The 18291-nt window shown below is 38.4% G+C and overlaps 1 protein-coding gene across 2 annotated transcripts in view; it reads left to right on the top strand.

Annotated features, from left to right (window-relative positions):
• The window catches only part of CPEB4 (cytoplasmic polyadenylation element binding protein 4), a 79625-nt gene that overhangs the window by 21019 nt on the left and 40315 nt on the right, over positions 1-18291 (top strand). For both annotated transcript variants that reach the window (XM_089496694.1, XM_089496693.1), the window contains exon 3: positions 2813-2894. In XM_089496694.1, coding sequence (XP_089352820.1) covers positions 2813-2894 — 82 coding nt within the window. The remainder of the gene's footprint in view (positions 1-2812; positions 2895-18291) is intronic.

Genomic DNA, 18291 nt, shown 5'->3' with positions numbered 1-18291 from the left:
TGAACAGGTGTATTACATTTTATTTTGTATGTACAGCGCTGTGCAAATCTACAGCACTATATAAATAAAGCATAATAATTTTGGTATCTCAGTATTTCAAGTTACCACGTTACAAGCAAATGCTTTGCTCTACCCACATACAACATATTCATCCTCTGTTTATGTTGGTAATTCTTGCCATTAAAAGTTGTTATGAATAAAGCTGTGTCTCTTCAGAAACATGCTTGAACGGATTGCTACCATGGTATGTGGATAGAATCAGTAAGAAGGTATCCTTTGATTTTTTATTTGTACATAGATATGATTGTGGAAATGACTTTTAGCAATTTTGACTTCATCAAAGGTAATATTTAGTATCAGGAATGTTATACATTAATAAAAATGACAACATTGGAATTTTGAAAGTTGTTATTAATATTAATAAGCAGTCATTTATCTGTATTTTTTCTCCTGTTATACATATAGCAATTTGTATTGAAAAAACAAGCATAAATTTTAAAATTCTTTAAATAATAATGCAGACTGAACTTTAATTTCTGAAACAATGGAAGTCTTTAAATGCAGCTAAGAAAGACCCCATGTTTAGTAATATTTGTCACACCCATATATTTAGCTACCTGCTGTTTCTACTCGTACCTTCTCTTTAATGTCTCTTCATATACAGTTAATAAACAAGCATTTCTCTATTTAACTTTGGAAAGTTACAAAAATGAGTAATTTTGGGCCTTACTTCTAATCTTGTCTGATGAATAACTTTATAACACCTAACCTGAAAGCCATACTTATTATAATTTTAGAAAGCCAAATACAATATTTGGAACTAATGTTATTTGAATTATAAAAACAGCAAGAAGCAATCTTCACTAAATAAAATCACTGAATGCTTTTTAGAGGCAGTATTGGATTTACTGGGGAATTACTTACAGTGGTGCCTAAATGGAACTGGATGTTAGGTTTAATTCCTGGACTGAATTTTTTTCTGGGGGGGGGACATGTACATATACATTATGGCATTAAAGTATAAGATACACATCCAAATGGAGAGACACACCATAGGAATGGAATGGTTAATGCCTATGTAAGTCCCATTGATTCAACAGAGCTACTCTAGCTTGGACTAACCATTGAATTTGATGATGTTGATTACATCAATGAAATATAAAACATCAGCGGAAATCAGGATAAAGTGGAAATATGTGTGCACTGTTTCATCTTTGTCTTTAGCTGAACATTTCCCATTTTACTCAAGAAAAAGTTAATCATGGAGTAGTTACTAAAAGATGGGTTTGGCTATTATAAATGAGAACTGCTTGGCAGGTGTGGAGCAGATTGACCTAAATAACAAGATGGTTACCAGTATGTCAACTGTGCAAGTAATTCTGTTAGTTAAGTGTTTATGTAAATTGCACTGTTGATCTTACTACCCTGAATGAAATTTTAAAGGGTGCTGTGTAATCTTGTTATCTGGAACGCTAGACAATTTGGAATATGATTATTTGCAGGAAATAGAATTCTAAAACCTGCAGTTTTTATTGTGCAGCATCTGAAACTACTGATAACTATGTATATTACAGAGTAAATGGCATTATGTACTGCAGTGCTATATTAAAGGTTTAGTTGGTTTTTCAATTGATTGGATGGGTTCTTTGGGGTTTGAATGTAAGAGGACAGTTTGCACTGTCAAGGAATTATTTGCTGTGATTTATGCTGAATCTTGTGTGTCTTACATTTGGTTTTATATGTATATTATACACACACACACACACACACACACATTGTTTATTGTTGTTATGTGCCTGCTGTTGGTGTGTGAACTTATCACAGGGTTTTCTTGATAGAAGGAGGTTTGCCGTTGCTTTATCCAGAGGCTGAGAGCATGTGACTTTCCCCCAGGGTCACCTAGTGGGTTTCATGGCTGAGCTGGGAATTGAACCCTGGTCTTCAGAGTCATAGTCGAACACTTAAATCACTATGCCATGTGGGCTCTTGTGTCTCTCTGTGTGTGTGTGTGTCTGTGTGTGTCTCTGTGTGTGTGTACTTAAAATTTCCAAGCTGCTTCCTAGTTAGACAATTTACCAGGCCTAAGTATTCTAAAGTCACTAGATCCCATCCACTCTTGGAAGCTGAGTAGGGTCAGCTCTGGTTAGTACATATGGGAGACCACCAATGAAACCATTTCTGTAGGCTATAATTTAGAGGAAGGAACTGGCAAAATCACCTACTCCTTGGCTAAGAAAACTCTGTGAAATTCCTGGGGCTGCCATACGTTGACAGGTGACCTGAACATGTACATGTGTACACTTGAGCATAAGTGCACACAAATACACAATAATTTACAATTAACATGAGGCAGCTTACTTCAACATAACATAATATATAGTGGAAAATTTACACAGTACCAATTTATAAGCTATATATATTAACAATAAAACATTTCCTGTTGGAACTGGTGAACAAATATATTTTAATATCCCATCCACCATGTAGCCTAGCAAGACTCACTAGAAAGAATTCTGGGGCTCAGCACCACTGTAGGAAAACTCTACGGTGTGTGATTACATCTAATTCTCCTTGAACATGGTGCCTTTCAACAAAAAAGTGGGGTTCATATTATCTCTCCCTGAAATGGGACTACCACTAGTTAGATATGCAATTGCTTAATTTAGCAGACACTGCAGCCTCTTGTAGAATCATAGGATGTTTTTACCCACTGTTACTGGTTTTTGGAAATCTCATTAAAAATAAATTGTGCAATTTTTTATTAGCTGCTGGTTGTTCTTTTTCTAAAACTGCTATTTGTGTTTACTTGCAGGATCGCACGAGAACTTTTGACATGCATTCACTGGAGAATTCACTAATTGACATAATGAGAGCTGAAAGTGATTCACTGAAAGGTAAACTTCGAATACTATTTTGCTGCAGTAAATAATTAGGCTGACATAACTGCACAGCATATGAAGTTTGAATATTTATAGAACAGGGACGTAGCTAGGATTTTAGGAAGGGGGGGTCCAGATTAAGTGCCACCATTATAATGGGGTTTGAGTGTGGCGGCGCAGCAGCACACACCATTCATTTTTCTAACTGAAGGGCGGGGTCCGGACCCCAAGACCCCCCCCCCCCCCCCTTGGCTACATCCCTGTATAGAACAGCTAAAAAGTTCTCTTTTGCTATTGGCTGGTTTTAGGCTTGTCCTGACCCCAGACCTTTAGAATTCTAGAAGTTTAGTTAAACTAGAAGAGGATCAGTGGACTAGCCCTTGAGCTATGCCAATATTGACCGTATTGTAAACCAGAGGAACACATAGAGCAGACTGATATCTAGCACCTTTGACAGATTCTGGTTAGTTTATGTTTCTCAGTACACCCTGATACAACCTGTGGTATAGTGTGAAGCAGAATATGCCACTGAGTTTTGCTTATGTGGAATTTACTAGTTCCATTCCATAATCTTTCCAGATCCTATTATATTATAGGACATAAAGTTCTCATGGACTAAGAGGCATCTCTCCCCTCCTAACCTAGGGATGTGGTCTACTTTCAGGTAGAAACTATATTTTCCTGTGATATTAAATGGTACAATTATTTCTAGCAACATTCAGGCCTCAAGAGTAGTCTGAGTCCTGAATAGTATGGATTTGTAGTACTCCTGCTTAATTTGTTGAGTTGTCAGAGTGTCAATTTCAAGTCTGGAACTGTTTAGAAATCTCTTAGCTCCTGGTACATGGAACAGGGACGTAGCCAGGATTTTGGGAAGGGGGGGGGTCCAGATTAAGTGCCATCATTATAATGGGGCTTGGATGCGGCAGTGCGGCAGCACACACTATTCATTTTATCTAACGGAAGGGGGGGGTCTGGACCCCAAGACCCCCCCCCCCCCTTTGGCTACGTCCCTGCATGGAATGATAGCACTGGCAATATTTAGTAAGCTTCTGTCTGGCTCCATGTTGTATTACTGCAGACTCCAATGAGTCTAGGTCTAATCTAAAATGGATGATGATCTCTTAGCCCCCAACTCAGTACTGAAATCTGATAAGTCCTCTCATTGGCACCATTGCTGCAAAAAAGTTTGGCAGAACCATCTCAGTGGGTGCACATGTTCTGTGCTTTGAATGCAGAGAATGAATTAAATATCTACCATTTGACAACATGGACAATGCATTTATCCACTGAAAATTTAACCTTTTAGAGCATTGTTGAATTTACACAAATAATCATTTTTCTATCCTGAAAATGGTGTAAATCAAAACATGCCTGCTAGATATTAATGTAAAATCTCATAGAAACATGATGTTATTCAAGTAATTTCTCTTGTTTGGAGTCAATGCTTAAGCAATAGTTAGCTTGCATATCTTGGGGTTTTATGTGCCTCACTCTTTATTTATTCAGTTAGTCCCAAGGTTTTGTTGTGCTTTATTACTGACCTTGGGTGGCTAGAGTAGATTTATGGTCTCCTTTGGAAATATATTTCTTTCATTGTTGAGGCTGTTGGTAGTAATAGACTTACCGTAACACTTTAATAATGTTTCCTTGTCTCTAACAATCTCAAAATGCTTGAGAGACTGGCTGACTAGCATTGCTTATACCCGTTTCTGGGGTAAAAAGCAGTAGGTTTTACTGTCACTATTCCACATAGTGATTTAGGGTGGGATATGAATTATCCAGGTAAAAAATTGCGGGAAAAGCAAACAGACAGTTTCTTTCCCCAAAGACAAGGCAGCTGAATCCCGACTCACTAGAATTTTCTGTGCAATGGCTTTAAAAACATGTGAAATGAAATTGTAATTATAATAATAATATGGTCATTTTGCTTTTTGTGTTACTACATAATGTTTCCACCTCCTTCATATCTGCAGAAGCACAAATTAATCAATTAATTTTATGCTGAAATTAAAAATCAGCTTACCTTTTCTACAAGCTGGTTCCATCCATTGTAATATAAGTTATTGAGTAATACAATATGTTGTAATCACAAAACTTTATGTCTTAAACAACAATGAAGAGCATACATTATTATTTTATTTAAGCTCAATTTTATTAATGTTAGGTTCCACAATCTTTCAGGAGACATAATATAACTTTCTTACATTGTGTGCAAGATGAAACTGTATTTTCATTGCCTTTTTTGAATATCCTAGCTAGTACACATATGTCTGAGGTCAGTGGAGAGGAGTTCCAGGCCAAAGTATGGCTTTTCAGAGAGGCAGAATCTTAGGGTGTTTAACTCTTACATTTTTGCAATTGATGCCTTATTTTCCCCTTATTACATGTAAAGGCTGATTTTTATTATCAGTACATCTGTATCTCAATAAATGTAGAGCAAAAGGAGTAACAACACTGTAGGCATGTTACTAGTCAAGAAAGTGGCTGTTGCTTTGTTAATCATGTGGTGAAAACACATCTTACACTACTGATTCTACATAGGAATATAGAATTATGAAAGGAAAAAGGTTGACTTGTGGGGGAGGGTTTAAGGGAGTATCCACTGTGTCATGCAGGAGCCACTTTATTTGCACATTTATACATCACTGTAAGATAGTGTCCATTCAAGGTCTTCATAAAAACTTGTGCAGTGAGCCCTTGTTATCCACTGGGGTTTGTTTCCTGGAACCCCCGTGAATAACAAAATCAATGGCTGCTCAAGTCCCATTAAATACAATGGCATAGCAAATTGGTGCCCCTTATATAAAATGGTAAAATCAAGATTTGATATTTTGAATTTATACTTTTTTGAATACTTTCAAGCCGTGGATACTTGAACCCATGGTTAATGAGGGCCAACTGTATTAACACACTTTTAAAAAGATCTATGTGGCTATATAGAGATGGGGTATCTTTTAAATAGATTGCTTTGAGTGATCAGACCATTTGGTTTGGATGTAATCCAAAAGATGGATGTAATTTGGTAGATGAGGCCTTGAGTTTGTATTTCTCCCTTCTCCATGCTCTTCAGTTTACCTTTTCCCCAACTGACAGCATGACATAGTTGACATTACATCTAAACTGGGAAAGAGGATTGTTTGCATTTTGTCCAGAATCAAACCTTGATTTGTCATTCTGATTTGTAGGGCACGTGCAAACCATAGTTGTAAAAATAAATAAATTGTTTTGAGACTTCATAGTTTGAGGGACATGTCCCTATTGTTAAAGCAAAATTGCTTTAACATTCTTTAATTATTTGGATTGAGTTTCTGTTCGTAAAACAAGTGAGAACTATTGTAAAAAATAAATGCAAATGATACAGCTTGATTATTTTGCTGGAGTGGAAATATTAATCTATCAGAAATTGGCCTTGTTTAAATTAGTGCAATTTACAAGTTACAGAATCCTCCAATTAGAAACTACTGTAGGTTTTTTTTTTTAAATCAACTTTTCCAAGTGCTGGTCTAGAGTTCAACCATATTCAGGAGTACACAAGTGGTCTGCCATTACTACTTTTCATGGACCTTCCCCTGCCCTTGAGACTTCTGACACTGTCATTACTTAGGTCTGAGGCAGAATATTTTCTCATTTTATCTGGCAGTTCAGAGAGTGTAAGAAATATCACAAGGTCTTTCCACTGCTTGGAAGAGACCCCTGTTTTATACCTTTTTTGATGCACTGTGTGAGAAGTACAGGAAATCTTGTTTCCCAGAGGGACTGAAATACTCTCCTCTAGGGAGCTGGTGAATGGATCCTGATCACATCAGTCTGATCTGCTTGGCCTGGAAAATATTGTTACGTATTTTTAGTTCGATATTTCATCCTGATAAGAGCAGGAGAACAGGACGTAGTTTCCTTTCACAAACAAGCAGTCTAGGTTAATAGCTCCCCAAATAGATCTAATCTAAAATGGAATTGCTGTCAAGGTTCTTAATCATCTAGACTAGGCTGCATGTCTCTGTGTTAGTTATTTAATGTGAAATGTGCTCTGTACATTAGTGGTGCTATTGCTAGTTTGCCACTGAAACTTTATAAGAAACTATTGACTATATTTATTCAAGCTAATATTTCTCAAGGGAAAATAGGATATAGGTATATGTAAAGCTGTTTATCAGTCAGTTGATTACTGGTAAACAGGATTGCAAATGCTGCTTTTCATATGCTAGAGTTTACTTTTCAAGATGGAGTTTCCCTTAAGATGCTGTGAGAGAACTGATAGAAGGTTTTATCACGTGTGAGTTTTTAAAAATAGATTACACTGTAACCTTAGAAAACATTCTAAGTCCTGTGAAATAGGATTGGCATACTAAATAAAAATAGCAGAGTTAACATCCAACTAAGTGCCTGGCTACATGCTGTGTTCCTTGCATTAAAAGCAAGCATATGTAAACTCAAAATCTATTAATTTTTCAGTTTTTGACAGTAATAAATTTTATATTGTATTGCAAACTCAGACTCTTACCATTGAATATTCTGAAGTGCCATTAGAAATAAGAATGCTGAACATGTAACATGTTAGAGCAGCTATACATGTACACTTACTCTCTCAAGTGTTTGCTTATAAAGTGGGGCTGGTGCCTAGGTCAATTATTCTTAACCATTTGTCCTCTAGATACTTGCACTTTCAGTTCCCAGAAACCTCAGCCAGCATGGCCAGAGGTCGGGGATTTGGGGAGGTGAAGTCCAAAACATCTGGAATATGAATCAGTGTCTTAAATACAATGACTTAAATACAGTGAGAATGTATATTGTTAGGTGTTTGTGTCTGGTTGAGTCTCTTAGTTCATAGGATTAACCTAAAACTGAATAAAATACAAGAGAAGGCTTCTAGAAAATGTAATATTGCTTCATCTTTTGTTTTTAGAGGAAAGTAAAGATAGCAAAAGAGCCATTATTTAGTAAATGCAAAGCAAAATGGGTTGAGGATATAGCCTGTGCATGATTGGTAGCTTTAATAGCAATGTAATTTACCTCCCAGATAACTCCTGGGATGCATTTACAACTCTTGTGGTCCAGACCTTGATCCAGCATTCATAGCATGATACACATAGCTCATCTTGGTCTTCGTAACTGGTTTGTACAAACAATCTCATAACCCAATTTTCCTTGGTTTTTCTTTTTGCATTATATGTTGTACTTGTCCAGTATTGTAATTTTCTTTTTTAACAGTGGCAGAAGATATATGGTGGCTAAACAATTGTCCACTATAGCACTGTCAATTGCTGCAGACCTTTCTTACTATTGACCCCCTTCCTGAATATTCTTATTTGTCTCCTTGAGCACCTGTTATTTTCAGTATGATATTTATATCTGCAGGAGTGTCTGCACAAGTATTTGTCTAGGTAGTGGCTTAATTTCATTTCCTTTATGAGATATTTTACTTTCATGGACTGAGATTCTACTCCCCCTAAGTCAGGTTATTTGAGGTGGTAGATTGGTCATTGTCAGGATAATGAAAAATCAAGCCATATATCTTCTTGTTTCCCTAGAATAAAATAAACTATGTCTGGTTTTGAAATACAGTTTGAGTCTCTTGTGTCCAGAATGCAGAAAACCAAAGTAGTCCAGAATGCAAAGTTGTCCAGTTGAGTGGCTGAGATAGTGACACCAATGTACACAAAGCTTGTTTCATACATAAAATTATTTTAAAAATATTGTGTATAATAGCCTTCAGGCTATGTGTGCAAGGTGTATATCAAACATAAATGAATTTCATGTTTCGGCTTGGGTCCCATCTCCCAGATATCTCATTATGTTAATGCAAGCATTCCAAAATCTTAAAAAATCTGCAATCCAAAACATTTCTGGTCTCAAGCATTTCAGATAAGGGAGACTAAATCTGTAATGATAAGTTGCCTGGAAGCAATGAAGAAACATTGAAGAAATATTGGGGGAAGAGGATGGCATAGAAAAACCATATGAAGGCTGTTAGATCAGCTCAAAAGACCATATAATCTTTAGTAGTCAACTTCTGGGAAGCTCACAACCAATTGGTGTTCAGTGAAGACAGAGCTTCCATTAAACCATCCTTAGAACGTCTGTTGATGGGCTTCTGCTGGATGATTTGAGATGGCTTCAGAATCCAATAAAAGAAGAGCCAAAAATACATCTTACAACTTTCAAGACTGTTGCTAAAAAAAGTACTTTCTTTTTCCAGTCAGTTTAATTTAGTTTCTCCTAGAGAAAGATGTTTGTCCCCTTTCTCCAGAAGAGGCTAAACTTTATACACATCTCTCATAAAGAACCCTGTAAATTTTTTCTCTCAGTAGAAAATCTGAAAGGTTTTTAAGCCCTCTAGGAAGGTGTTCCAGCCACATTCTTGGCCTTCTTTTTGTCTGTCTCTTTTCTGCAGTAAGCCATGGCCAGAAAAAGCAAACCTTGATTTTGCCATTTTATATAAGGGATATCATTTTTCTACTTGATTGTATATAATAAGACTTAAGTAATCATGCATCTTGATAACCATGGAGGGTCCTGGAATCAAACCCCAGTGGATACCAAGGGCCCACTGTATAAGGTATACAAAGCATAAATGAATTTCATGTTTAGACTAGGTTCCCATCTCCAAGATATATCATTTTGTATATGTAAAATATTCCAATGTATATATAAAAAATCCAAATCCAAAACACTTCGAGTTCTAGATATTTTGGATAAAGGGAAGCTCAATCTGTATAATAAGTTAAATAATAGGTACCTTTATTGAAACAGTAATCAAAATAGTTACACTGGGCAATATAAAAATGCTGTATTTGAGTTTAATTTTTCCTTACTTTTCATCTCTGCCACGCAAGGAAAAGTAGTTTTGCTGACAAGGAGATTAGGATGTGAATAATATTTGCAAAACTTCTTGATGGGTCAAGGCACCCTGTTGAGAAACTGATGACCGAGTGAGATTTTTTGCCTTCTGTATGACAGCAAGAAAATGAGCCCTTTATTATTGCTCCATCAGTTTTGTGCAAAGTGTCTCTGCAAAATATATATATTTATTGCTTTATCCAGAGGCTGAGAGCATGTGACTTTCCCCCAGGGTCACCCAGTGGGTTTCATGGCTGAGCTGGGAATTGAACCCTGGTCTTCAGAGTCATAGTCGAACACTTAAATCACTATGCCATGTGGGCTCTCGTGTGTGTGTGTGTGTGTGTGTGTAATTTTTTAAAAAATAAACCAGCCCCTTCTTTTTTGTGATGCAAACCACCCACACAATAGGAAAGGCTTATTATAAGCAACTAATTTATTTCTTTTGCCTTTTAAAAGCTCTTATAGAAAGAGTGTCTTACTTAGTTTAAAATGAGTTGTTGCAGTTTGTGAAATAAACACTTTGCAAGTGGAAATACTCTCATTAAGAAAACTGTCATTGTCTTCCAAGAAATTTTTTTTTTAAAAAGTTTCTTCTTTTTAAATGTAAGAAGCCTCAGTATTTTTCTTCTTGTATGTGAGAATGTGTGGACAAGGCAAGCAGGGCTTTAGACCCCAAAAAAGAATGCATTGGTAAGAAACACATGAGAAGTTGAGAGTTCCAGGGTTTCTCATGTTTTCCCACAGTGAGTGTCTAAAATTGTGTAATGTTGACTCCAGGACTAGTTGGGTGATATTCAGTGTATGTGAGGCAAGCTGCAGCACACAACTGTCTTCATGACTTACAGAGGCTTTTGGCCTGTTGTGAGTACTGGAGCATGTGTGCCTTTTGGCTGTACTGTGAAGTAATTAGATTTTAAATCTTTAAAGGGAATTTTTGTATGAACCCTGTTTGGGGGAGCATTGTAAGGGTGAGTGTGTGTGTGTGGGAGGGGGTGTTAAAAGAAAAGAAGTATTTAAACTCTCATTTTGCTGAATGCAAAGGCGAGCCTGTCATTCTTCCTGTGTTCTATGTCTCTGCTACTTCCCCAAAGGATCTGTTACACTTGGACAAGTCTTATCTGTATGTGGTGGTTGTGTGGTCTGATAACTTCTCAGTTGTGGTTGGGGTACAGTGTGTCCATTAACAGGTGTTACAGTCAAACTGCAACTACTGACTAATTGAACATCCTTTGACCGGATGTTCAAAAATCCACAGCCACCAATGTGTGACAGCAAAGACTAATGAGTGTCTTATTCGTAGACCTTCAAGATGGATGTTCTAAAGCAGTGTATCCGAATCTCTCCTTTCTGACTTCCAATTTTCCAAAATTTCTGGCCAGCACAGCCAGTGCACAAGGATTTCAGTAGCTGGCATCCAACAGCTTCTAGAGATTTGGCAGCTGCTGTTCTAAAGGGACTTAAATTGGTGCCTCCTTCACAGAAGATGTAATACTTTGTCTTTCAGAACTGGTTACACTTTGAGAACTTTCTCTCAGAAATATTGTAGACTCGGGTGGACCACTACACTAAGGGACTGCATTAGTCCCTTCAGAAACCTTGAAAGCTGCAAACATCATACTTTTGTGTCCCCAAATAGTCTCTAGGGAGCAAAAGGGCATATTCATTCAGGGATGTTTTGGGATCTTCCTGGGTCTTTTTTAACAACAGGAAGTGAGCAGAAGTATTTTCCTGTTCATTTCCTGTTTCAAAAAAGGCCTCTCTTGGGCCTAAACTAGCCAAGAGTGAGGAACAAAACGTGCCCCATGCTTAGAGGTCATTTTGGAGCAAAAAATTATTTTTGAAAAATTGTGCAATTTTTTTTTTACTCCCAAGTGGTACAGAGGTCCTCCAAAGATAGGAAAATGCGCTTCACAAGACCCCCCAGAGTGCATTTTATATTTTGCATTTTATTTTACCTCAGGATGCCCCAGGATGCAAAAAAAAAAAAATGGTCCTGTGGGGTGCATGTGGTCCAAGGGGTGCACTTTCCCCATCCATGTTGTAGTGACAAGTGAGCCCAATTCCTGGAAAAGCTCTGAATATCCTAATTCACTTAATCAGAGTTCAAGCATTGAGATGGTAATGCCTGCCAGGACACCAAATGTTTAAAGTTGATATTTAATACACCTAATGACCTTTAACACTTATTTTTCTCACGTAATTTCTGCAATCTAAGAAGTGAGTTTAAATTGGGCATTTGTTGCACAAGAGATTTTAAAATAAGACTGATTGTCTCAAACTATTGATCAATGGCAGTGCCCAGGAAACTGATAATACAATTAGTTACCATTTTTGTTCCCTTTAGGGAGGCAGGGGGATAGCTTAGTTCAGTGCAGTTTTTCTGTATGTATGTAGTGCCCATCTTGATCCTCCTCAGGCAGCTTTGCAGGAGAAGCAAAGAAGAAGTGTAATAAATGTTCAAGTAAAGTGTGTGTGTGTTGTATGATGATAAAGTTAATGAGAAACTTCTGAACTGTGTTTGCAGATAATCCAGGGGGTGGCTTTTGCCAGTGGAAGAACACTAAGACAAAAAGTTTTAAAGAATGGGATAAGGGTGCTATGCTTTTTATACACAACTGTTTCATTAACCTTTTATCTTTTAATTGTATTTTCTAAGTGTGATTTTAAATCTTTTAAATATTGTCAGTAGTTCAATTCCATTTTAATGCTCAATTTTTGTATGCTATTGTTTTGTTTTTTTGAAATTGGAAAGCACACTTAATCCTATTTTTTGACAGAAAGTCAGGATATAAATTTAGTGGTGGTGGTGGTGGTGATAATGATGTATGAGTGAGATGATGTATCATGTTTTGTCAACTGGATTAGGGCACTGATAGAGTGAAGGCTTGGGACGATGTTAAATCAAGAGCTTTAGGAGAGTGAACAAATAGTCTGATTGTGGAACTGATGCTTATGGTAACAGGTTTTAGAAGAAAAGATGCAACATTTCTGGAATTTTTGAAACAATTAATTACTTTTCAGGAGCCTTAGAAATATATGTAACACATTTTTCTCTGCAAACTTAATATTTTATCTCTCACTTTAGGAACATGAAATCTTTTGTGTCTGATTTCATAAATAAAGTTATGTTGTCTGATTGTGAAATTGTAAAGTATACCTCTTTCATTTCATTCAGACAGTGACGCCAAGTATCTACTGTATGCAAAGAAATCTTGTAACACCCTTGAGACAAACTAGTGTATGTGCTCAACTGTCTTGATCTCATGTTTAAGTCGAGGGCAGGTTTTGGGACCAAAAATAAAGATTTTGATATGACTCAGGGATAAGTTAAGAGTAAAACTTAGGAACATGTAACAAAGAATGACAAGGGTGACTAGAAAGAAACCAATTGCAAAAAAATTACATAATTCCAGCAGAAATAATTGTTTATGCTCACCCTGAAGCCTGGATGGATGAGGAGGGTACTATGGTCAATGATGACCGTGTAATGTGTGTGGGTGGTGACCAGGCACAGGTGGGGCTAAGAAAACCCACATATGCTAAAAGGATGAAAAGGTAAAACAAAGAAAATAGTGATTACATTAGGAGCTCATTCCCACTTACATTAAAACTGGTTTGTGATTTGCCTTTGCTCTGTGTTGGTAAACTGATTCCAAAAGGTCCATCATTCCTACTATGAAAGCAGATGTTTTCCTTATCCCCTTGTAATCATTTCTTTTTTGGAATGTTTATCGTCCCCACTAGTTTGCGCTGCTTCAAAATGCATGTCAGTCATCTGTACATCATCAGTGACATAAGTGGCAGCCCAGGCAGCCCAGCTTGGGAACTCTCTCTCTGTGTGTGTGTGTGTGTGTGTGTGTGTGTGTGTATTGATAGAAGATTCAATTCATTGGTTTTGCAACTACTTGCCTCACTGTGAGCTGTTGTCGGATCGCCTGGGTAATTGCAAGGAGTTGCAAGCCTCACTGATTGCAAGTAATTACAAAATTAGTGTATTGAATCTTCTATCAATTTTATTTTATTTTTTAAAAAATCATGCACCCATAGGTCACACCACAAGCACAAAGGCAGTGATGGGATGGCGGTGGTGGTGGTGGATCTACAAAAGCTGAGGAGGGGACTAAACACCCTCTATCATTAGTCCCTCCCCTCCAGAATCATGCAATTCAAATCCATCATTCCCACTTGTTGAACATGCTTCGAAATCAATTCTTTTCAAAAGAACTGCCAAAGAACTAGTGTCAGGAAAGAGCGGGTTTTTTGTCTTTGCCTTACTTCATCGTGAATGAAACTAATCACAGTAGAATCGGAACCGGTTTCAAATGGTAACGACAGTCATATAACCTGATCAGCAATCCACTTTAAATCATAGTGGGAATGTGGCCTGGGAGTGATTATAGCCTTTAACTTTAGTGGGATAATTTTGCCTGATTTGAAACCCGAAAAGCTGACAAAGATACACAGATATCTTATTCAGATCTTTCAGAACCCAATTCCTCTTGAGGTTCCTTTGAGGAGAAGCGCTGAAGTGGTGGCACCACTGCTATTTTCCCACCCAGGCATTCAAAAGGATCAGAAATGGCGCTACTGCGGAGAGAGTAGAGAAGCTTGTTTCTTCTTTTACATGCCCCTGGATTGGAGTAGGCTCTTGTCTTTCACCATTCTAATCAAGGAAGGGGATAGATCATAGAATCGTAGAACTGTAGAGTTGGAAGAAGCCACAAGGGCCATCCAGTCCAACCCCCTGCCATGCAGGAACTCTCAATCAAAGCATCCCCGACAGATGGCCATCCAGCCTCTGTTTAAAGACCTCCAAGGAAGGAGACTCCACTATAGTCTGAGGGAGTGTATTCCACTGTCGGACAACCTAATGTTGAGGTGGAATCTCTTTTCCTGTAGCTTGAATCCATTGTTCCAGGTCCTGTTCTCTGCAGCAGCAGCAGGAGAAAACAAGCTTGCTCCCTCCTCAATATGACATCCCTTCATATATTTAAACAGGGCTATCATATCACCTCTTAAGCTTCTCTTCTCCAGGCTAAACAACCCCAGCTCCCTAATTTCCTCATAGGGCATGTTCTCCAGACCCTTGACCATTTTAGTTGCCCTCCTTTGGACACGCTCCAGTTTCTCAACATCCTTTCTGAATTGTGGTGCTCAGAACTGGACACAGTATTCCAGGTGGAGCTTGACCAAAGGAGAATAGACTGGCACTATTACTTCCCTTGATCTAGACACTATAATTTTATTGATGCAGCCTAAAATTGCATTGGCCTTTTTAGCTGCTTCATCACACTGTTGACTCATGTTCAACTTGTGGTCTACTTGGACTCCTAAATCGCCTTCACATGTAGTCTCCTTAAGCCAGGTGTCCCCCATCCTATATCTATGCATATCATTTTTCTGCCCTAAGTGCAGTATCTTACATTTTTCTGGGTTGAATATCATTCTGTTAGCTTTGGCCCAGCTTTCCAGTTTATTCAGGTCAGTTTGAATTTTGATCCTGTCCTCTGGGGTGTTTTTTACATGGGTTAAAGTATACTACCTTCATTGACCTGTGGCTAAGTCAAACCAGGATTTTGGGAATCAATTTTTTGACTAAAATTTGTAGACTTATAATGAGAATGTACACTTAGAGAAAGAAGTGGATAGCATAAGCTTTCATGGCTATGTTTTTGAAATATCTTCTGTGTTTGAAATAAAAGTACATGCTGCTGTATCCTAAAAGTACTGAAAGATATCTTTGATTTTTTTTCTGTTGGGATATAAAAGAAAAAGGAAATACAAATCTTCAATATTGCAGTAAACAAAAGGAAGATTTTGTTATTTGGTATTAGTAAGAGTGGCTTGACTCCAAAGGACTGTACAATTAGTTCTGCTTACCAAAGAAGGTTTAGATTGTTTTCCTCGAGCTGCAGTACCTCTCATCTCATGACAAATCTCTTGCAAAAGAGGAGTCACAAAAGAAATTTGTGGTATGTCATTGCTGTCTTCCATACTGAAAGGGAAGATATATGTATATGTGTATTGGTGGTTGTGGGGCTTCCACCTGGTCTACTCAAATCCTTGGGAATACATAAAGTTCTTTGAAACTAGTCCAATATGTAACCGTTGGTATTATTGTGCAGAAACAGAGGAAACCCTATTTTTAGAGGAAAAGCTTAGAAAATAAACATCCTTTAAATGTAACTAAAAGTGCAGGAATATGTTAGGACAGTCATTTAAATGTTTTATTGAACTTTTAAGTATATCTTCATACACAAGGCTACAATGCCATGCACACTTACTTCAGACTAAGGCCCATTGGACAATCCTGATCCTAATAGTCTACATCTAAATTAATATAGCTTAAATCATACATTGTATCAGTAAATAATATGTCATTGAATATCCTAGCTTACCTTAATTTTTTCACTTATGAAAGCCTTATTTTAAGTAGCCCATAATGTGTTGTTCTGAGGACAATAAATAGTGGTAGATCAGATAAAAGGCCTGTCTTGTCCAGCATTTTGTTCCTGCCATAATCAACCAGATGTTTGTGGGCAGCCAACTAGCAAGCCATGGGGGGTGAGAGCACCCTTCTTGTTGTTTTCCCTGTAGCTCTTACTGAGAAGCATACTGTCTCTCACATTAGAGGTAATATGTAGCCATCATGATCTTTCATAGCCTTACTCTCCATGAATTTGTTTGATCCCAGATTTCTGGCCTCACTAAATCGTGTGGTAGATGGCATTCACTACACTTTCCATTTGTGCTGTGTGATGATCTACTTCCTTTTATCTGTCTTGAATCTCTTCTCATTGAGCTTCATTGGATTAGTCCAGGTTCCAGAGTTATGGAAGAGAAAGAAAATGTTTATGCATGAACTAATATTTATACCCATCTGAAACTTATTTGTTGTGGCAATCCTGTTAATTTGTGATTAGTTTCCACTGAACAAAGTTTTTAATATCTTCAGAAACAGGAGGAAAAGCATTTCGGTCAAAGTGCTTGCTTAATAATAATAATAATAATAATAATAATAATAATAATAATATGTTTTATTTATAAACCGCTATTCCGCAATGATCATAGCAGTGTACAGTAAAAATCGTAATGAAATACAAAATACAAGGTGACAAAGGAGGGAGAAGTCTCGTCCTTCAGGCAGTCCTTGATGTTGCTGGGTCTGCCTGATCGCTCCCTCTGAGGCCGAGATGACAGTTGAGGAGGGAGGGGCCTCTTCCTTCAGGCAGTCCCTGATGTTGCTGGGTCTGCCTGATCGCTCCCTCTGAGGCCGAGATGACAGTTGAGGAGGGAGGGGCCTCTTCCTTCAGGCAGTCCCTGATGTTGCTGGGTCTGCCTGATCGCTCCCTCTAAGGCCGAGATGACAGTTGAGGAGGGAGGGGCCTCTTCCTTCAGGCAGTCCCTGATGTTGCTGGGCCTGCCTGATCGCTCCCTCTGAGGCCGAGATGACAGTTGAGGAGGGAGGGGCCTCTTCCTTCAGGCAGTCCCTGATGTTGCTGGGCCTGCCTGATCGCTCCCTCTGAGGCCGAGATGACAGTTGAGGAGGGAGGGGCCTCTTCCTTCAGGCAGTCCCTGATGTTGCTGGGTCTGCCTGATCGCTCCCTCTGAGGCCAAGATGACAGTTGAGGAGGGAGGGGCCTCTTCCTTCAGGCAGTCCCTGATGTTGCTGGGCCTGCCTGATCGCTCCCTCTGAGGCCGAGATGACAGTTGAGGAGGGAGGGGCCTCTTCCTTCAGGCAGTCCCTGATGTTGCTGGGTCTGCCTGATCGCTCCCTCTGAGGCCAAGATGACAGTTGAGGAGGGAGGGGCCTCTTCCTTCAGACAGTCCAAGATGTTGCTGGGTCTGCCTGATCGCTCCCTCTGAGGCCAAGATGACAGTTGAGGAGGGAGGGGCCTCTTCCTTCAGGCAGTCCCTGATGTTGCTGGGTCTGCCTGATCGCTCCCTCTGAGGCCAAGATGACAGTTGAGGAGGGAGGGGCCTCTTCCTTCAGGCAGTCCCTGATGTTGCTGGGTCTGCCTGATCGCTCCCTCTGAGGCCAAGATGACAGTTGAGGAGGGAGGGGCCTCTTCCTTCAGGCAGTCCCTGATGTTGCTGGGTCTGCCTGATCGCTCCCTCTGAAGCCAAGATGAATTAAGAATTAGTCTTTGTCCTGGAACTTATGTTTTCTTGAGGCAGCATTTTTAAAATGGTGATTTGCTGTTATCAACATGATTGCTACCTAATGGTAATACAGGCTGACCCTCCCTCATCCAGAAATAAATAAATAAATAAATAAATAAATAAATATTTAAAAAAAATACAGAAACTAAAACTCTTTCATGAGTGGCTGAGATAATGATGGTTCAGTGTACACAAACATTGTTATATACACAAAATTATTTAAAGTATTGTATGAAACTACCTTCAAGTTGTGTGCATAAGGTAGATAGAAAACATAGATGAATTTTTTGTTTAGACTTGGATCCCATCTCCAAGGTATCTCATTATTTGCATATATGCAAATACAGGTATTCCAAACTTGAAAAAATCTGAAATCCCAGACATTTCTGGTCCCAGGCATTTCAGA

The sequence above is a fragment of the Sceloporus occidentalis genome, unplaced genomic scaffold (genome assembly GCF_023333645.1).
Source record: "Sceloporus occidentalis isolate IW3139 unplaced genomic scaffold, rSceOcc1.0.p SCAF_92, whole genome shotgun sequence".
NCBI lineage: Eukaryota > Metazoa > Chordata > Lepidosauria > Squamata > Phrynosomatidae > Sceloporus > Sceloporus occidentalis.
This window is presented reverse-complemented; position numbering and strand designations above follow the sequence as displayed.